Raw genomic sequence first — 22,394 nt, 5'->3', positions numbered from 1 at the left:
TACTGTTGTTATTATTATTATTATTATGGACATGGTAATAATTATATTACTGATATTATAGTTTTCTCTTTGATTAAAGCAAACAAAAAATAGGACAAAACCCATGAATGCTTGTAAAAACTGGTTTGTGCTGATTGTATTTAAGAGGAGCACTTTTCCAAAGTGGTTTTCACACATTCAGTTTTGTTCATATTAGTAATATAAAGATATGGTTCTCAGGGCTTTAAACTTGTATGTCATGATAAAGTTTTACTTTATATCTTATTCCCATGTGTGTGTTTCATTTCTAGTGTCACTGAGTCACTGACACCACCAAGTGTGTGGGTGGGTGTGTGGGTGTGGGTGGGTGTGTGCGTGACCCACTCACCTTTTAGAAGCAGTTTCACATCCTCTCACGTAGACTTTCCACAAACAGTCCATACGCATAAAAGGTTCAGTAACTTCTCTACATCATCACTGAAATTTGTCACTATGGTTTTTCCACAGGTACATTGCCCCAGGTTTTTTAATGAGTCATTCTAGCTTTGGGAAGTGTTGATATTTATTTATAAGTGGACTTGATTTGACAGCAACCCCCCCCCCTCCGCCCACCACCACCACCACACTGCAAACCAATGTGTTCCGAGCACTTCACGTTCAACTTCCAATCAACCCATTCTGTGTTTTCCCACCAGTGATGGTGTTGTCCCTTTTAGAGCACAGGGGCTAGACTGGAGCAGGTAGTTTTTTCTTTTCTTTTTTAAGAAGACTGAAAAAAATTGAACTTTTAGTTAAAGGTTTATTTGACAGTCGCCAAGTGGCGCAGCCTTACAGCTGTTTTCCCTTATGAGGTTTGAAGAACTCAACTGGTTGAATGTAACGATCAATTATAGTAAAGCATGGAAGGAAAACAGATTTGAATTATTACAAAGAAAAGATGCACATACTGTAGAAACAATTTTTTTTATATAACATTTTCTTACAAAAATAAATCAATTGAACACCTCAAGTAAGTGAAAATCAATTATGGAACATTCTAGAAAATCTTAAATGCTGTGCCGTACCTCCATTATTTTAAATCTCAGAGAAGGATATATCCAATATAACCAAAGCTATCTGCATGGCTAAACACCACTAGAGGTAAAGATATTCATTCATTGAACTACACAAAGATGTAACATGTTAAAGATGTGAGTGGTTTGGGTGAACTGACCCTTCAATGGGAAATATCACATCAACTATCTCTCTCCTATTACTCTCAGATATCTCTTTATGAAAAGTAAAGTGCTACAACTGCCGGGATTTAGGGTAACGGAGCAGATAAGTTTGAAAATACAGGTCAAATGAACTTTCTGTTACAAGATGTAACCTTAAACATTTGGCAATATAACGTGCTAACGCTCGCTATCTGAAAACACCTTAGAAGGGTCACAACCGGGGGAGATTCTAGGATCAGACCTTTAGGGGGGCTCAGCCCCTAATGCGAATGTAGACACAGTGCCTTGCAAAAGTGTTAATCCAACCAAAGGCGGAGTCGGGCACAACCACCTCCGATTGGCCAACATCACGTTTCCGTTAACTCTTTCCTTGACTGGGTTACAGGTGCAAAGCATCAGTGACAGACACACAGGATATTAAACCTGTTTCAAGCCCTTTGACCCTGTAATTGTTTGTCCTCTGTCACTAACAGACAAGTTCGCAAACTTTTTTATTATTATAATTTTTAGGGGGGCTAATATTTCACATTATATACGTGTAACTTGGTGGATAGAGAAGTCCTTTTTTTAAGATAATTTTTTGGGGCATTTTGGGCCTTTATTTTTGACAGGACAGCTGAAGACATGAAAGGGGAGAGAGAGGGGGGAATGACATGCAGGAAAGGGCAGCAGGTCGGAGTCAAACCCGGGCCGGGTGCGTTGAGGACTCAAACTCTATATATGGGCGCCCGCTCTACCAACTGAGCTATCCAGGTACCCGACAAAGAACCCTTAACAAACTGTTAAGAAAATGTCTAAAGTCAGTTAAGCAAGTCTGAGGTAGTACGCAAGACAGGAAATTACAGATAGGACAGAATGTCCCCTCTAAGAATTTCACATTAAAGGGAAACGGATTGATATCACAGGTAGTATTTTAGAACAACTGAAATGCAATGCAGCATTATGCATATTTTAGGCTAACCTACCAACACACGTTTTCCTACGTGTGACATCATTTTCTTTGATCATGTTGTATTATTATAGTCCAGCTAAGCATCTAGTTTTCTGAAAAATAATCTAAATCCCCGGTTTGTTTATCCTCTTCTCACACAGTTTAGATATTTACCAGTTTCCCAGGCTGAAGCTCTACATGCATATCTTGATCCAAAGATGATGGCAGAAGTAACATATCATCTTGCTTGATTTGTATGACACAGTAAAGACATTTTAACTGATACATTAAATGTTCTATTTGGCATGGTCTTAAATAATACACATTCAATTTGTCTGGTGTCTAAAACAAGCAAGGAGTATCTTACAGAGGTTATTTTTTATGATTAACATTTAAAAAAAAAAATCTACCATCTTTTATTCTGTGACTTTATGCAAATGTGATAATACCCGAGAGGCACCTACACCCTTTGTGTAGTTTTGCATTCAGATTGTTATTAGAACAGAATCAACAAAATATATGCTAACAAAATATTCATTATCATCATTATTGGTTAAAAGTACATTTTGCACTTTGAAATGTCAACGGATTCAGATATGCTAAATGAGGAATAGTTGAGCTTTTATACACATTTTCTGCTTCACATTCTTTTGAAAATATGCATTTGAAGGCTCTGCCTAATTGACCCTTCACTAAGCCCCGCCATCCTTACTTACTGTTGCTACGCCTGTCAAGCTTTCGTGCCTGGCACGTCCATTACAGTATGTATGCACCGATGTCAGACATTCCCAAGGTGATAATTAGTAATTTTTGGCGAACAGGTGAAATATCTGAGAGAGCAAGACAAAAGGGACTGCAGTATGCATTCGAGGGATATATCCACGACGTAATATGCAACCGATGAGAGAATAATTTTATCAAAATTGAAGCTAAAGCCTATAGGTCATGCAATAATGTGAGCCGCCTCATACGCTGACCATTCAAATGGGAAACACACAAATTGAAGAACAGCTATGTTCATGCACAGCAGGGTAAGTGACATTTGAAAATAATCTAATAATTATAACAATTATAAAACGTATCCATAAATCTTGTGGAATAAACACAAGATATTAGCTTGAACACTGTTCAATGCAATTGCAATGATAACATTCTCCTGCTTATATTTTTAGCGATTAACAAATGCTGAAATATATTTTAAAGTATGTCAGTGAGCCTCCGTCTTGCCTTTAATCATCTTAAGGATGGGTTAATAACAGATGTGTACCCAATCGATCGCTCTCTGGGACATGTTTTCATGCTAATCAAATGTGTTTGGAGCTTGAAACAAGCTAGTGCGGACCGCTGATTAGTTTACAACGCTAGTATTCGGGGCAGAAAGACAGTAGCTCCCAAGACGGCGGCATGAAAGCATGAAAACATGTCCCAGAGAGCGACAGAGTGGGTACACATCTGTTATTTAACCCCTAGGTTCGTTTTGCGCCGGAATTGTCTTTATTTATACATAACGTATGTGTTTTTGTTAATACTGTTGACATTTAGCTAGTTGTGAATGGGGACTCCCACACTGTTTGATCCACACCCGGCCTTTCTCCCCTTGAGTTTTAGGTTTCGGGAAGGAAAAAATTCCACCACCCCGTCCAAACTTTTTAGAATACCGGGTATCGGATTTGCACAACGCTTCGGTGTACGGTGTTTCCCTCGCTCAAAAGCTTGACAGACCTCCCGTGCCTAGTTACGGTTGCTAAGCCACGATTGGCCTGTGGTGGTTTTCGGGCGTGGCTTAGCGAAAGGTCAATTGTGTACAATCAGCATTTTTGCCATTTTAAGTTATATTATCAAAAAAGGAGATTGTTGGCAAGATTAAGACATCTATTTTTTAATTAACTTCTACTGCACTTGAAAATGACGCTGATGCATAGATGCCAAAAGTGCATCAAAAAATGTTTTTTTAGTTAAATAAAAAAAAAAAAAAGATTTTCATTTTAGTTATAATGTTGCAGCCATTGCTATTGTATGAATACAGACACTTGGAAGTAGGAAGTGTCGTTTATCGCAATTTCGGTTTTTGTATCATGTTATTTCTTCAGGACTAATAGGCCACACTCTTGATCAGAACAGCCATTAGACAGAGCCATACCAGTGGGCTTGATGACCGGCTCGCCGCCCTGCTCCCCAGCTGTAGTTGGTACTGGGCCAGGACTCTGCTGTAGCCCATCTCCTCCGAAACACATGTGTATGTTCCCACCTGCTCGGGACCCATGCTATCGATCAGAAGAAGGCACTGCTGCTCCATCGAACTGCAGGATGTGTTGCTTTCAGGGTGACGCCAGGTATACTGGGCATGATGGGACGACACCGGGCACTGGAGAAAATACTTGGACTTAGGGGGAAGTGTGATGCTGCCCTTGGCCTCGTCTGCATGTATGTCAGTGGAATATCTAAACACTGAGAAAAGAACACAAGGTCTGTTTAGCTTTGAGACTTTATTTAATCTTTGTGTAACCAGGCAGGTCTCTCATTTCAATTAGAGCATGACAAGCCTCTTGGCAAGGCACTTGGACAAGTCGCAAGCGGACCAAGCCAATCAACCAAGATAGTGAACCAGTGTAAAATGTTTCAAATGTGTAGTTTTTCTAAGATGCTTTAGGAACATATTCAATGGCAGAGTAGAACAACAAGGGTCCAGCTTATAATAAAGGGAGCTGGATAAGTGTATAATATAAATAGTAGAAGCACTCTTACAACATTATTATCATCATATGCTGATGATACAGTTATGTATACAGTTATGTATCATCAGTATATGATGGGAATATAAAAGGATACCTCTCTGTTATCTAACTAGGACCCAAGAAAGTACAGTGTTGAGTGTGATCTCTTTAGATCTACAGGACATATTTGTTAGTAGTGTGTTATGTAAACCCTGTGTACTGCATTGAGAGGGGACCTCTATTAACTGTTACACCGCCACGTCACAACGGCATGCTGGGTACAGCTCGCTCTAGTTTGCTCGTGACAGTACATTCAAGAACAGATGAAGAAAGAGAGACTGGTGGTGTTTAATTTTAGCAAACTCAAACATTTCAATCATCGATTAATTGTTTTATTGCCGGAAACCTGGTCCCAAATAGCTAGCTGTTGACAAATGGATCAAATGGCACGTATACTCTAGCATTGCTAGAGGACGCTTCTATGTCATGCCAGGTGTATTGCTGTTTTGAGTGTGAAGTTGTTTGGATGACAGTTCTCGGAAAAAAGCTGCAAGTAGCACTACCTAAGGCCAGGAAATCGGCCTGTCCAAACAGGCACGTTTTGAATTAGGACTGTACTAGTTTATGTAAATGACAAAAATATGGTACCTAAAATTGAGCCTTGTGGTACACCCTTGATGACCAGGAGTGGGGTGATAAAGTTGTAAAATGGGGGAAGAAATAAGTCAGCAAGACTACTGTAATTTCTTTTTTTTGTATTTCTGAAAGACAGGTCTAAGCTCTTAAAACTGCAGCCCAACATTGTTATAGATGTCAGAGGCAACATTAATTTTGGCAGTGTGTTGACATGAAGAGCAAGATACCACACACTTCTAGGAAGTGACCAGGTCTGTTGTTTGTAAGTATCCCATATCATGTGAAGCATATGGTAAGATAATATGGTAAGGGTTCAAATCAGCCTACATTTCTCACTTAACGTCTTATCTTAAAAAGATGTGATGCAGCGTATGTAGTGTCAAAGGCTGTTGCTTTTAAGATAAAAGCATGACGAATATCAACTAGTCAACTTTATTCCTGGAATTCAGAGACAAGCTGCAGAGAGAGAGATTACAGTATGTAATAGGACTTCAGAGTGGGTAGTTGAACTTGAATTAGTATAGTTGTGTTTAAAAAGCGTATTAGCTTTTCATTTGTGATATAAAGTGCATGTGTTGGGTGTGGATGATCGATTTCTTTACAATGTCCCACATCATGAGAGCACACACATATACCACTCCCAAACCCAAAAGAGATAGTGCCTTGCTGCTTCTACTGAGCTATGTAGGCAGTAAAATATGTAAAGCTCTGTCTAGTTATACATTATTTTCATGTTCATATCAGTTTTCAGTTTTGCATGTGTATTTGATTACTGCAAATCAACTGCACAAAGAGTTTTCTTATTATGAGCATGCCTACAGGTTTCCTGATCTGTTTGGATCCATGTTATCCCAATGCAGACCTATTCTCCTGTGTGTGGTAAAACAGTGTTGTGTGAACCTTAAGAAGAGAATTTGATCGATTGTCAGTACATCGTGATTGTTAGTCCCTAAGCATTTTAAAGGGGTCAGTGGCAGTGCACAGGGTGAGCCATAGGCCAGAACCCATGAAGAAGCTTTTGGAAGTTGAGTGCCTTGCTCACATAATGGAGTGAGTGAAACTGTTTATGATGGACGAACAGCAAAACCACACAATAGAGTCTGCAAGCTATAGCTAAAGCTTTTCTACAGTGGCTGAATAAATAGTTTGACAGTCTGTTTTAGTTGTCTAAACAATAGTAATATAGTGATCAGATCCAACACCTAGCCGTTGTGTACATCACAGCTGCATTTCCTGTTCCACATTTTCTGTTCCGCTTACATTTATAACCAACTTTAGGTAACTGATAATAGAGTCAAACGGTTTGTACTCTTTTTCTGCAACACAATGTATGAAGAATGTTGTGAGCAGGCATCTTGCACTTGTCTGCAGCCTATGCCCATGCAGAGACGTGTCCACATGGCACAATGCACTCCCACCTGCAGGTCCCACAGGCACAGCGTATTTGTAAGCAGTGCTTTATAGGACATAGACGATCCAGTGGAGATTGACAATGGAAGGGGTTATTTTGGACTTTCTCAACCCTATTTCTAGAGAAGCTATCGATGACATTACGGGAAACAAAGTTAAGTTTCGAGCGATTGAAAATTGCCAGAAAAGAGGAGCCACACTGGTGCAGTTGCCTAAAGATCGCAGCACTCATCTGGTGGCTCCTTGGGATAAGGTCTGGAAGCCGGAATCAGGACACAAAACAGGATGAGTCCAAACGATTCTGTTATCTTTAACGGTATTAACATTAACGACAACATACTTTACTTTGACATTTTGGGAAACCTGCTTGCATCCTTTTTTTTGCCAAGAATAAGAAGATCAATTCCACTGTAATGTCTGTCTGGTAAATATGAGGCTATAGCCACTAGCCGGTTAGCTTAGCTTAGCATAAAGGCTGGAAACAGACTGTAGGATAGAGCAGGCTAGCTGTTTCCATCCGTTGCCAGACTTTGTGCTAAGCTGAGCTAACCGGCTGCTGGTGGTAGCTTCATATTTAGCGTACAGACTCTCGGAAAGAAGATTAACAAGCATATTTCCCAAAATGACGAACTACTCATTTATTTAAATGATAAAATATAAACTTCCAATGTAATAGATTTCTGGACATTTTTCTGAACTACTGTGAAATACTAAACTGGAAATTTGTTTTTGTTTTAAACGGCTTTAAATGGCAAATATTTTACAATTTTGCTGAAGGTAAGTACATTGATTATACAGTATGTTTAGCTAGGCTGCAGTTTATCTGTGGTTTAGCTGAAGATGAGCTTGTTTTGACACCGCAGTTGCATGAAATTAGCACGTAAACATTGGCTTATCTGTGTGTCTTATCTGTCTACTCATCTATGAAGAGTCAAGAACACAGCGACTTTTTGTTTTTCAGTACATCATATACATAAGTATGTCAAACTTCTCTGCTGTCTACGTGAACAAAACTATAATTCATTGAAATACGCTTCGCAGATTGCAGTAAACTCAAAATCTTGATACCTTTTCCAGGTTGCTGGAGCTTTGACGTAGACACACAAATGGAATGGTCGCCTTGGGTCACATCCTGCAGTTTGCCACTGTCAAAGGAAAGGTTAGCTCAGTTAGAAAACTATACCAGTTACTGTATATTAATGACATTGTGAGGGGTAGCAAACCGGGCTAATGCACAAACTCACCCGCCTAATGCACAAACACACCTGCCACAAGAAAACTACCTGCCAGCTCATGCAAGTACATCTTACATTTAAATTGACAACAAGCACCTATACAAGGAAGTTAAGACTGAGAAAGTTCAGGAGATGTATTTTAGGTTTGCTTTTAGACTAGTTTTCCTCTCTGAACAGCTGCCAGTTTCTCTCTTCAAAATAATTTTTTTTTTTTAGGTAACATATACATGTTACATCATAAGTAATATTCCACTATTACTATGTGACTTTGCCTGATTATCTTATGAAACAAAAGGCAATCTAAACAATGAAATGGAAGTAAAATGAATCAGTAATTGCAGTCATCTGCGTACAGTCTATTAGTGTTCACAGTAATACACTTGTGAGGTACATTCCCACATTAAGTTTTAAATTATTTCTTTTTTACTAGATTGCTTATAGATCCACACCAGTATTTAACAAATCCGGTAACAACTACCATTCTTCACTTTCATCACTTCCTGGTAAGTAGGGTAAAGGGTGGCTTGACAGGGCTTGCAGTCATTGCAACACTATATGTGCACTGCCAGTCAGTGTATTACATACACTTCTACTACTACATATCTTATCTCCAGTTCACATTGTTAGTCAGACTTTTCTAATTTGGGCAAAATGTCCTTATCACTTCCTCCTGGTAGACCCAAAGAGCACATTTTGACTACATGTTCTTATGTGTATAAAAGTAATCAACCACAGGAAGTGTGAATGCTTTAGGGAACCAAAGTTTACACACACACACACACACACACACACACACACACACACACACACACACACACACACACAAATATAATTCTAGCCTTTCTTATTATTAAATACATATTAATTAATTTATTACAGGTACTCTGTGCCAGTGGACTGAAACTGTATATTTGTAAGAATGTAATAATAATACCAGTTCACATAATCTGTGCAGTTCTTCATCATTTGCAAGTGTTTTAGTTGAAAACAGAGAGATGCCATATGAGACAACTCTTATAGTATTAGTATAAGAGGAAGGTTTTGTTTTGTGGTTATGATGACACCCTTGAATCATCACACCTGATCAGACTTCGGTTGAAGGGGCTGTACAGGATGTGAAATCTATTTTTACATTCTCAAGAGAGTACACTTTTTTAAAGTCATCCTGATAGATAAAAGTTGTAGCAATGTGAAAAACTAAATTACATATTTTGCATATTTTATTATAATGAGAATACTTTGTTGGAAGAAACTGCTAACATTGGCAGTTCTGAGTTGCTGTGCATAATAACAATAACATGTGACATTAAGCCTTCAGTCAGATGACTTCTGTGTGACAGCCGTATGTATGCTCAGTGCAAACTGAATAGTGAAACATTTGCACAAGAGCTTAGTGTGTGTAAAGAGAAGTCATAGCTCTGAAGTAATCATTTGTTTTGGGGGAAATCCTTTTAAACTGGCATGGATGCAGAATTTCAGTTTTAAAAGACACAAGAAATGAAAATGATTGGCAGTAATTTAAGTCAGAAATGTAAGTAGCTCATGAGATCTAATTCATTTCCACATTTCTACACTCTTGTTGCTGCAAATGAAGTTATGTAGTGAAAATGTCCATAGCAACTTTTTAAACCACTCTTGCAGAATAATCATCTCCTCCACTCATCTCCTCAATGCTCTCCGCCAAATACTGGCTAACAGGCATCGCAATATACATTTCTACTGCTGGTGCGCTGCAAGAGTGGTAATGCTGCAAGAAATGTAGCAATGTGCCGACAAGTGTAGTTAAGAAGGAGAGTGCACGCTAGCAAAAATGAATGTAGACAATTGACAATTTGAAATTGTTAAAAATGAATGCAAATGTTTGTTTGTTAGACATCAAGCAAACAAAAGAAAGAGTGAATGTACACATAGCTTTAGTTAGTTTACAAGAAAATCCCACAGAGCACCTTTAAGCTAAGGTTATATGTAATCTCTGGATGAAATGAAAATGTATGTTTGGATATGTAGATTATATGTCTCCAGGTACAGAATGGTCTTACTCAGGGGTGCAGTGGGTGCCGTTCCAGCCGCAGTAAGGATCTCTGGCCAAGACACAATCCCCACAGCTGTTTCCATACTGGGCACAGTTTGCCACATCCAGTTGGACCAGTTCACTTCTCGAGTTCACATACAGCTTCCTCTGCAATGATACACAGTTTTAATTGTACTGGGCCATTTCTGATTTTTTTATTAAAACACCAATATTTTCGGAAAAGTTTAGACTAACCCTAACCCTTAAGAAGCACTACCATTTTCAAGTCAAGTGGGTTTTATTGTCATTTCAACCATATACACTATATATATAGTGAAACAAAATAATGTTTCACCATGGATTAAGGGGTGTTACATTCAAAATTTAAAGTGCTCATATTATGCTCATTTTCAGGTTCATAATTGTATTTAGAGGTTGTACCAGAATAGGTTTATGTGGTTTAATTTTTTTTGTACTGCACATTGCTGCAGCTCCTCTTTTCACCCTGTGTGTTGAGCTCTCTGTTTTAGCTACAGAGTGAGGCATCGCACTTCTGTTCCATCTTTGTTGGGATTCGCACATGCGCAGTAGCTAGGTAAGGACTACTAGCTAATCAGAAGCAGAGTATGAGGGCGTGCCATGCTAGCAGCTAGGCGAGCATTATAACGTGTGTTACAAAGTGACGCACGTTCGTCACGGAAGTAAAGGCTGGACTACAATAGAGCTGTTTGGAGCAGTTTGTGAACAGTGTTTTCTGTTGGAAATGGTAAGCGCCGTTGGGGTGGACTTTGGGCTTTTTCACTTTGTAAACCTATAACGTGCACAAAAAAGATATATAACACAATAAAGAAAAGGGAAAAAGCCCAAAAGTATAATATGAGCACTTTAAACTGACTATAACCTTTTTGGCATATGAATTAAAGTCTTTTATACACCCCAACCTTGTGTCATGGTTTGGGTGTTACTCACAAAGGAAGCATTCATGATCATGCGGAGGACGTGGGTTCTGTGGTTGAAAGGTTGGTACTCAGCGATGACAAAGGTCTGACTTTTACTCTGCATCACCTTGTGAATCCCTCCATTATCTGTTCAAAGACAGACAAACCCACGAGTATGACTAAATACCAAATACCAACCCTGTATAAAACACACCCCAAACCAACCCACTCATATCGCGTATTTCATCATCATTTCATTATGACTCTTCCAGCAATGTCTTTGAAATGTTTTGATAAAAAAATTAAGAAATGAAAAGTCTGTTGAGAGATTATTTTTCAAAAAAATGTCATCTTCAAAACCTGTGTAAACCTCGCCTCCAGTTAATAAATAGTCTCCTTGTTATTTTTTTAGTCTTGTCATCTTGTTTTTCTATGAGTGGTCACCCAGAGGCCAAAGCGCTAAAAAAAACAAAAACAAGGAATCAAAAAATAATAACACATTTCTCATGAGCTATTTCACATGATGTGTTTCTGTTCTTGGGAAATTACAAAAAAAACTCAAACCAAAACCAAAGGCATGGTTCTCCTCAGACTATCTGGAAATAGTCATCACACTGATCTCCAGATAGGCCTGTAGACAGGGGGGTTGGGTGGTTCAAAATGTTTTCTATGTTCTGTGCAAAATGTTCTATTAAAGAAAAGACAGAAAATAAACATTTGTGTGTGCTGTAAAGTGGTTAGAAAAAATAAAATCGGAATCGGCTAAAATCAGTATCGGCTGCCCTAACTCAAAGAAAATCGGAAATCAGAATCGGCCTACAAAGTTGTAATTGGTGCATCTCTAGATCATGCATAAAACCTTTGGGTTTGACCTCTCAATAAGTCACACCAAACATGCACAATGGCCCAAGGTGATCAATTCTGCTCTCTCCAACTCCTCTACAGTGCTATTTTCAGTGTAAGCTAAATAGGACTTGGCTGAATCAGGCTGCGAGCACCTGCAGGCCTTTTTTTTCCAACCAGATACTTGAAACTAGTATTCAGAGCTGCAGCACTCTCAGCTACATTGTTAAACTCTACTGTTCTTGCTTATTTAAAATGTCAAGCAATAGGTTGTTTAAATGCTTTTCCTCTCAGTATTACAAACTATTTAAAGGAACCTGTGTGTGTTTTGATATGACTCTCCAATGTACAGTACAGTACACTATTCTTAGTATCAACTGTCTTCATATTACTTTATACTCACTTAGAGACAGGAACAGGACGGTGGGGCGATTGTTCTGGGAACTGTCAACGTAGATGTGAGTGTAACTGTGGTGATTAAAGAGAAGTGGGCCAGAGTTGTTAATGGGCTGCACCCATTCCTCCATCTCAGAATTGTCCATGATTATCTTCAGAGCCTCTGAAGGAATCTTTGTGCTGTCTGCAACACACTGATGAAAAAGGCATATGTTTTGGTTTGTGTTGTGATGGTTCAGTTATGAATGGAAAAAACCCTGTGTCTGGGGATGTAAAAGTGTGAATTTCTATAAATAGTGGCTTTAAAATACAAAAAAAAGAGAACAATAATAATGCTAATACTTAAAAGCTACTAGTAAATAATGTACGTAAATATTATAATATATAACACTCAGAGTTAATTATTGTATACCTACAGTATATAATACATTTTACTTTGTAACTACATTCAAGCATATGGTTTGAAAGATAGCATAACAATGGCAGGAATCATTTTGTGAAGAGACAATGTATTATAGTTGTTATTTTACACCTCAGATCAATTTGCATGACACCTACCTGTCTAGGCCTGCTGGGGTGATTGCCTTTGCCTTTAAATGTGGAGGTTGTAAAGATCTTTTCAATATCTTGTATCGAGTAGACACACACAGCACTCATACCCCTACAGAGAGACACAGACAGAGGTCGTCAGCTGGTGTACACAGAGACATCTGCAGCAACAGGAAACGGTTGTGCGGTCAATAAAGATTTTAGCCGTGCAGGTCAAAAGCTGTGAAAAACTGCTGAGTTTAGAAGGCAGAACTGAACTCCCCTTGTCAATAAAAGAGGAAACATAAACAAAGTGTCATCTGGTAAAACAAATGAGAAAAAAACAACCCGTTGTGTCTGGTCATTTGTCAGCTGTGTGGTTGGGTTAAATTGGCTAACATAACGTGACTGCTGTTTTTTATGTAAAGACCGCATTATCTGCATTGCCCTGACTCACTCAACAAGTGGCAGAGGCAACATAGTCTTGCTTGTCTCACTAACAATTTATTTACCAATAGAACATTTATTTTAAAATACAATCTATACACTTCATACGGTGTTGTATATATATATAACACAAGGTATGGGCTGGGAGCCAGATTGACTTGCCATTCGGTCCAGATTGCGGACCTTGGTCCAGACTTTGAGAAATAGTCCAAACTTTGCCAAAATGGGTCACCATATACTGTACTTAATGTTTTAGATCATTTATTTTACTCCGACATGATTCAATCTTGAAAAATAGCAGTGTTTTACTTTATGGTATCCTTTCTACCCTTTTGTGAATACATAAATGATAATGGAGTCGTACCATTCATTTCTGAAGAGTGCATAAACCCTGGTATTTTGCCACTGGTCTGCATGTACAGTAGCCACATCCACCAGCTCAGATAAGTGTTGTCTGCTGCCAGGGTATCCGCAGAAGAGCCTGGCATTCATCTGGGACGTCCAGCTGAACTGCAAATACTTCTTGGTACCACCACGATCTTCCTAGAATCAATCCAAAGCCAAATGACCAATCACTCCTTCATAATGCATATAGAATGACTTAAATGTAATGGATATGTTACACTTTTTGTTTACGAGCAGCTTCTTTGTGCACATATCTGATGATAAAAACTAGTTGTTAGTCTAGCTAAACACATTCAAATTAATTATGTAGCCTTACCATGCAAACCCGGGTCACATAAGGGAGCCACATTTCACTGTAAAAGCCTGTGTCTTTGTTTTTCTCCTTATAGAAGGCATACACTTTGCTCTGCATGGAGTCGTCTCCCCGTCTTATGGGCACCAAACCCACATATTGCTGCTCTAAAGACAAAAAAACTATGTAAATATTCATCTCTTTAGCCTAGTACATATACATGTTTAAGTGAACATAATTTAACTCATGAAATGTCTCAAGTCCTTACAGAAAACCAATCTACAGTATCTCCATGCAAATACCTTTATCTTGTATTGCGGGTGTAATTCGGTTTTTCCCAAACTTGTAGATGCCAACAGACTGTTGAGATCCAGAGTATGTAATGAAGAGATCACTATCGCTTGATTCTGCAAAGAATATTTAGGGCATTATAGCAGCATCGCTGTGCTTTGGTTTGCAGCCGGCATCAGTTCACCTTTGATATTCCAGACGCCAGTTTACTTCTAAGCTATGTCTGTTCTGGCTGTGATGCCAGTGGGAGAAACTGGAGTCTGGAGTAAATATTACGTACAAGCAGGAAGCACCAGGGCAATCTCATTATAAGCAATGGTAGCAAAGGAGACAAAATCATTTAAAAGGGATTTGAGCTGAGTAAAGCAGGTTAGTGGTGCTTAAGAAGGCATAGATGTTCAGCAAACACCTTTCCTGGACGAGTAGGGAAGACAAATGCACCCTTGAGGATTAAAAAAGTCCAAAGCCATTATGACAAACTCTTAAATTAGAAAGCAGAGATTTATCAGCATAGAAAATAATCCTATGTGTACAGAAACTCACCCACAAGGGCAGACGGTTCGCCTTCCTTTATGACAAATCCCTTTATGTTTATTTTTATGTTGTCCGTTTTTTCAGAGGGAATGCACCTGGGTGACTGCTCTGCTAAATCCTACAGGAAAACACAGATCTCATTATCCCCACATCCGGTAGCGCAAATATGATTCAGTATATGCATCTTACAGGTACGTCTGAAAAAACTTGAATACGCAGAAAGTGTACAGTGTTTTGTTTCAAATACACAGAAGAAGAAGAAGAAGAAGAAGAAGAAGAAGAAGAAGAAGAAGAAGAAGAAGAAGAAGTGGCTACAATGAGCAGACAGAAAGGAGCACCACAGGTGATTATTTCCAATATGTCCCAATGTTACAGCAAAACAGACGTGTTCCTTCCATTCTCAGTAACATTTCCAGTAAATATCTGTAGTGTCGTACCATGTCACAGCAGACTGTTTCCTGGCCGTTGGTTCCACACAGAAAGACCTGGTTGTCCTCTAACTTCTTGTGGAGCACAGTGATGTTATAGTTGCAATTCTAGATCACAAGAGCAAGAATGTTTGGGATATTTCAATCAGATCTGTGCAACATACCACATGCTTGGAAGTTTGCTTTTAATTACCGCTTTCACTCTTTGGGGAAGCCCTTTGTCGATGCATTCTGTCCACAACACGCTTATTTCCACAGGAGTCTGTGAAGAGAAAGAAAAGCAGGACTATGACTATATCCACATCACTATAAATACATGCTATCTGTTATTTGATTGCAGACTCTAGATGTCCATTTAAAGCTGTAGTGTGTAGTTTCTGTTGTTGCCCATGAGGAATTTGAAGTAATGACAACAACACTGTTGGCGCGTCCACATGATACAAGCCTTCTGTGATCCGTGATCGTGCACCATCCCCACCCCTCCTCCACGGAGTTCCTAGTAATGTTTAACCCGTCAAATCAAGGAGGACACGGAGGATTAAAAAAACATGATGGGACTATTCAGAAGAGATAAGTATCTTGTGATTTGTATGTCGTCTTCATCGCCAAAGCTGAGCGCTGCTATCCTTTCTCAGCGGTGATGTAAAATGCATCACTCGAGCTGCTGTGCGCGAAAGTCGCCGGACCAAATCATTTAGTAAACAGCCATACTGAGAAATGCAGAGAGAGTTTTGTGGAGCTGATAGAATTAATTATCTTTATATCAACTCATTTGGCATTGGCTTCAATGAACGTCCATTTATATAAAAGAGTTGTGTGCTATAGAATTAAGGCCTGAGTTATGTAACACATTCAGAAATATTCACTACCTTCTGAGGATTTTGAAAGTGGAATGCATTCAGGTGCGTCTGTCCAGCAGCTATGACACGGTCTCTTTCCAGAACAATCCCAACAGGTGCATGGTGTCCAGGTAAAGGTATCCTTTTTATTGAAGTCTCTACAGTAAAACCAAATAATGAATGAGAAACATTGGGTGTAATATACTAAAGGTCAAATTGTCATTGATTGTACTCATCTGAACTATATACAGTACACAGTAACATTTTAACCTGTTATTAGCCATGCTAGGGGTATGAATCTATTGATGGCAATGTCGGTCCAGACTGAAATATCTCTATTGCATAAGTTCTTGCACAGACAGCGATGTCCCCAATGTTGTGGAATTTCTAGAAACACCATATTGTAGTAAGATGAGACTAGGGGAATACGTAGGCAACAACAGGTCACTCCTAGGGGACGAGAACATCTGGCCATACGCCGTCTATCAATGAATTCAAGTAAGATATATGTGTCTCTCAGAGGTGGAAAGTAAGGGTTAAGTAAGGGTTAAGTAAGGATTCAAACTTCTCCCTCAGCTCTTTTTTTTTTATTTACTCACACAACTATTTTTGTCAATTTTCATGTTAAACTCTATTCTTCCAGGAGGGACTGAGTGAAAATGTACGCCTTTAATCCCATATTCAAACAATAAATTGCTTGTTTTGTCCAACCAACAGTCAAAGACCAAAATATATAAATATATTCAATTTATAAGTATACTAAACAAAAAAGAGAATCAGAAGTAAATTAAAATAAAAATGTCAATATTTCTGCTTTTCAAGACTTCCATGTTGTCTCTATTCACGGTGGCCATGCAATGGTACAGTAGTCTTGCCTAGCACAGAAAGGAACACTTGCATGTTGAAACTTCCTCACTCTCCTCTACAATTAGCTGACCATAGAGGCTTTGTGTCTGGCCAGTTCAGAAATAACATGCTTTGCTTGCTTCATGTCCCACAACAGGCGAGTCAGCTTGTTTCCACTCTTTACATCTAGTTATTGTTAAAACAATCCACTTTGACTTGGGATTTTGTTCATCATTTGGACGATGAACATTTTGCTTTATCAGTGTCTAATTGAGTAGTAAAAGTTCCTTTAGTTTGGACTGACGCTAACTGCCAAGAGGTAACTAATAGAGCTTCCTGATAAACCATAATCCTTCCTCAGACACAACGACATCAGAGACTTGTAAGTTGTTTTAGTCGTACAACAGAAAACTCAGATTGGACAAATAGTCTAGCTACCTGTCTCAATTTACCCTGCAGAGATCTGAGGAGCAGTTAACCATAGTCCTCAGAAATACACCGGAATTTCAACACAAAGAAAGCAAAATGTAACAGACATCGAAAAGAGTGAAATCCGGTGGAATTTCCGATGGCACTCTAGCAATCCCGGGAGTGGAACATCGTAGATGTAGACTATTAACTGACTGACTAACAAAATTAATAAATAAATGATGTATTCTTCCATTCCAATGGATGGTACATCAAACCAAGACCCACTTATCACTATGCAACCAAATTAAGGGTCTGTAGTCGCCTGTCTGCCAGGAAGATGCATTCACTTCCTCATCAATCAGGTGAAAAGTCCTTTCAATCATTAGGGTATACTTTAATATCTGTCTTCCAACTACATATCTATTTTTCAGGTATTTGTACTTAACTTGACTATTTCCATTTTATGCTACTTTATACTTTCATTCCACTAGCCTACATCTCAGAGGGAAATATTTTTTACTTTTTACTCCACTCCACTAAAATGTATTTCATAACTTTAGTTACTAGTTACTTCTCAGATTTAGATTATTAATACAAAATGTAATCAACTAATACATTATGATGCATTCTTTTAGATTATGTTAACATGTTAACATAATGTTAACATGTCCTCTGTTAAAATGGACAATTGTTCATGAGGAAGTCACAATTTCCTCTATTTGGTTCAATTACGGAAATCTTCCAAAAGTTTCAAAATTGATTATATAGCCTACTCTTATTCTTCAGTACATGTTAGTTTTAATCATACTGAACAATACGTTTACAATTACATTAAATTGATTTATATTCTGAGTATATGACACTTCTTATAATATTAATGACTCGTGTATTGGTATGACCGTGTGTGCATGCAGGAATGTTGCCTTTGGTACACGTTTTTTCTCCATCCTCACGCTTGAACAGCCAAAACGCTGATGTCTGTGCCAGAGGAGCACTTTAGTGATTATAGTCGCAATGCAGCGCCTCTGTTGCGTTTTATTTCTTTTTCAGACTAAGCACGACAGTCTTGATCTACTTTAGTTTGTGTTTAAATTAACTGGGAAAAACTCTTCATACTCCTCAAACATTATAAACCATTACAGTTACCTTCTTTTCACAACATGTAGGGTTATTATAGCTTACATCACCGCAATTTAAACAACAATGTCCTATTTCGAAGTTAAAGAAAAATAATAAATATTTCATACCTTTCTCTGTGATTGTCATCCTCGGGTGCGTTGAGTTCGCCTCTGTCAAACTATTGAGGCATGACAATAGTAAATATACCGTTAAGTGTAAGAGTGCCATTGTGTGTCTGGTGTCATCAGTCTGACATGAAGAAGTGCTGAGCGTCTGTTCAGCGCTGCTTCTGCGAAGGTAGCTTACTGTAGGTATGGCAATACAACTGCAGAAGAGTCTTTAGGTGTGTTCTGTATGGGCTAATACAACCTTTTTTTCTTTGGTTGGAGAAAGACAATGTATTAATCCAATACCAGTTGTGTTTAATCTGAGACTTTTTAACAGATTTAACAGCAACACAAAACAAAAAAATTACAAAAACGTTTTAAAACAAGCCCAATTACGTTGTGTGAGGTGCGCAGGGAAACGAGGAAATTAAAGACCGGAATGCAAAGGATTAAAAAAAAAAAGGTTCAGGGGGATGAGTAGGCCTAAATCCAACATTCCAAACTAAACATAGTTCCCTGCCCACAAGAGAAGCAGGGAAAAGTGAATGTGCAGGCAACTGCAGAGGAAAGTGGGAACACAGCAGGGGCAGTCAGATGAAGGGGAAGTGATAGGAAAGTCTGAGGCCATCTGTTGGATGGATGGAAAATGGCAGTGGCAATATCAATATGATGTTCCTGCAGTACTGGAGACTAGATTAGATTAGATTAAATTTGATTAATCTGTATTGTCATTGTGCAGTGTACAATGTACAAAGACAGTGAAATGCAGTTTGCGTCCAACCAGGAGTGCAAAAAAAGCAGAAAAGTGCAACGCGATATACAAGTATAGGTGTAATTAAAGCTGCAAGCAGCGATGAACGGGCCCTCGCCTTCTTGCAATCGGGGGTACTGGCAGACGCAACATTACATGTAGACCACAATTCTAAGTTTCATGAAAATCGGAATAACTTTTGCCAAGATACAACCGTTCATGTTACAGGAAGTTGTTCCTCCATAACTTGCGCATTGTTTTAGCTATCAAAATTCTTTAGATAACTTTTAGTCACGAGGGTCCACCAAGTCTATATCCAAAGTTTCGTGCAGATTGGACTCACGGCCAAGGAGGAGTTAGACAAAGTATGTTTCCCATATATCGCGATGTGGCTAATTAATAAAATAAATTCTAACAGCGCCATCTAATGGCCGATTCACTTTAAATTTGGCATGGATGCTCAAGCCCCTATGCAGAACAATTGTGTCATTTTTGGTGTCAATCGGAATAAATCTTGGTAGATACGCAACTTCCTGTTTCGACAGCCTACAGGAAGTTGGAACTCTGTAACTTGCGCATTGTGTTGGCTATCAAAATTATATTGATAACTTTTTGTCATGACGGTCCACCGTGTCTACCTGCACATTTTTGTGCAGATGGGACTCACGCTCTAGGAGGAGTTAAAAAAAGTAGGTTTCGCTCAAAGCGAATTTGCTAATTAATTAAAAAAATGAATACAGCGCCATCTAAAGGCCGATTTACGCCATATTTGGCACACAGCCTCATTGGCACATGAGGAACAACTGCCTTAAGGTTTGTGTCCATCGGAATAGCCGTGTGCAAGATACAATCGTTCCTATTTTGACACCCACCTACAGGAAGTTGGTCCTCTGTAACTTGTGCATTGTTTTAGCTATTAAGATTCTTTTGATAACTCTTTGTCACGAGGGTCCTCTGAGTCTATATGCCAGTTTTCGTGCCGATCGGACTCACGCCCCAGGAGTAGTTAGACAGAGTAGGTTTCCCATATATCAATATTTTGCTAATTAATTGAAAAAAACATCGGCCATCTAATAGACAGATGCTAAACCAGCCATGACGAACAACCTTGTCAAGTTTCGGGGCAATCGGAATAATTGTTGCCAAGATAACGCAACTTCCTGTTTAGAAAGGAAGTTGCTGTAACTTGCGCATTTTTTCAACTATCAAAATTCTCTTGATAACTTTTCGTCAAGAGGGTCAACAGATACTACCTGTAAAGATTCAAGAAGATTGAAATCACGGCCTAGGATGAGTTCGAAAGAATATAAAACACCTGAAAAATGCATAATTAAAAATGGCCGCCTTCCGGTTGGGCGGAGCTAATGAAGGTAAATGGGAAATATGTCCGCAATGATTAGAGCAATATGGGTATTAAATCTGGTGAAGATCGGAGCAACTATGTCCAAGTTAAGGCCTTCCACGCATTAGGGGGCACTATGGAGCCCACTTACAGGTATGGGCCAAATCGCTGTACAGTCTCGCAAAGCTCCTAGGTGTTTATGTGGGGGCCAATTTTTGTGAGTTTTCGTATATACTGAGGCCATCAAAAATGTGCCCAAGGGCTAAAACCAATTAGGGGGCGCTATTAGAGCAACCATACCACTCCCAAGCCTAAATGTGAATTCAGATGAAAGAGTTTACTATTGTGCACATGGCTGCAAAATCTTGAGAGTTTTTGTGCATCCTAAAGTCCTCAAACAAGTGTTCGTAAAATGAAGATTTTTACACGAAAACCAATATTTCGGAAATTATCAAATTTTGTAATTTTTTCTAAAAATAGCACCATGGACTTGAAGATGAGACCTATGTTCCCTCAAAAGTTGGTATATTAACTTATTACTTTTGTCCAATTTAAGGCGCACGTTAGGGGGCGCTATGGAGCCCCCTGGCAACGCCCGAGCCCAATAACTACAGAACTTTGCAATTTTCACCAGTTGTAACATGTATGCAAATTTTTTTGAGTTTTCGTGCATGCTAACCCCCTTAAAAATGCGACAAAGAATTGGGAAAAATAATAATAATCTGACCAAAAACAATAGGCTCCTTCACACTTGCACTTTCGTGCTCAGGCCCTAATTACAGTATGTACATCTGTGAAACAGTATGGGTGGGGTAGGGTAGTGCAAATTGTCCGGGGGGGGCTTAGTAGGTTAAATTGTCATCGGGATGCAGAGCAAGAGTTCAGTAGGGTGACAGCCGCAGGAAAGAAGCTTCCTCAGGGTGTGGAGAGACCTGAGACGCCTCACGGACGGGAGTGGGGTGAACAGGCTGTGGTTGGTTGTGTCTTTGATGATGCTGCGCGCCTTACGCAAGCATCGCTTGCCCTGGATGGTCTCGATGGAGAGGAGTGAGGAACCGGTGATGCGTTGGGTAGTTTTCACCAACCCTCTGCAGTGCTTTCCGGTCATGCGCAGAGCAGTTGCCATACCAAACTGTAACACAGTTGGTGAGGATGCTCTCGATGGTGCAGCGGTAGAAGTTCACCAAGATCTGAGGAGACAGGTGGACCTTCTTGAGTCTCCTCAGAATGAAGAGACGCTGGTGAGCCTTCTTGATCAGGGTAGAGGTGTTGAGGGTCCAAGAGAGGTCCTCAGAGACTAGTAGACTACTTGGAGTTTAAAAGGTTTATTCCACCCAAATTCTACTTTCTGTCCAAGTACTCATAGTTTGAAAGGTTTATTCCACCCAAATAGCCTACTACTTTTGTCCAAATTCTTTTAGTTTTAAAGGTTTAATAATCATTTATGCTACTTGCTTTTTTATTGTACACAGTACAATTTACACAGGCCTGAAACACACACAGATGCCCAGGTCCTATACCAAGGGCGTAAATCCCAGGGGGGTTAGGGGGGTCAGGACCTTCCCAACCCCCCATCTAAGGGTTGTCCCCACCTAGAAATATCATTAAAACAATGCTGTGTGTTGTAAATAACATAATGATGTACGTTAACATATCTGTGTAAGCAGAAAAACAATACAAACCCCAAAAAATGCTTTTTAAGTTTAGAAACATTTTGAGTCCCCCCTCCCTTGCCTCACAGTGG

The 22,394-nt window shown here is 39.2% G+C and overlaps 1 protein-coding gene across 1 annotated transcript; it reads right to left on the bottom strand.

The window, feature by feature from the left end:
* Positions 1-926: 926 nt before the first annotated feature.
* On the bottom strand, positions 927-19,096 carry LOC144520001 (semaphorin-7A). Its single transcript, XM_078253585.1, has 14 exons — positions 18,579-19,096; positions 16,105-16,232; positions 15,429-15,497; positions 15,245-15,343; positions 14,817-14,925; positions 14,285-14,389; positions 14,007-14,149; positions 13,650-13,828; positions 12,869-12,971; positions 12,318-12,504; positions 11,103-11,218; positions 10,162-10,301; positions 7,956-8,032; positions 927-4,575 (listed from the first exon to the last, which is right to left on the bottom strand). Exons 1-14 carry the CDS (start codon positions 18,676-18,678, stop codon positions 4,220-4,222), a joined length of 1,911 nt encoding a protein of 636 aa, XP_078109711.1. The 5' UTR covers positions 18,679-19,096; the 3' UTR covers positions 927-4,219.
* Positions 19,097-22,394: the final 3,298 nt, after the last annotated feature.

Source organism: Sander vitreus, chromosome 1 (genome assembly GCF_031162955.1).
Source record: "Sander vitreus isolate 19-12246 chromosome 1, sanVit1, whole genome shotgun sequence".
Classification (NCBI taxonomy): Eukaryota; Metazoa; Chordata; class Actinopteri; order Perciformes; family Percidae; genus Sander; species Sander vitreus.
Note: the sequence above shows the minus strand (reverse complement) of the source record. Positions and strands in the feature narration are given on the sequence as shown.

Excerpts from the sequence above, each read along its gene's own strand:
- LOC144520001 (XM_078253585.1), bottom strand. The coding sequence starts at position 18,678 with ATGGCACTCTTACACTTAACGGTATATTTACTATTGTCATGCCTCAAT. Across the intron at positions 14,390-14,816 it reads CGAACCGTCTGCCCTTGTGG|AATCAAGCGATAGTGATCTC; the intron begins GTGAGTTTCTGT and ends TATTCTTTGCAG. Across the intron at positions 4,576-7,955 it reads GCTCCAGCAACCTGGAAAAG|TGTTTAGATATTCCACTGAC; the intron begins GTATCAAGATTT and ends TTCTTTTCTCAG.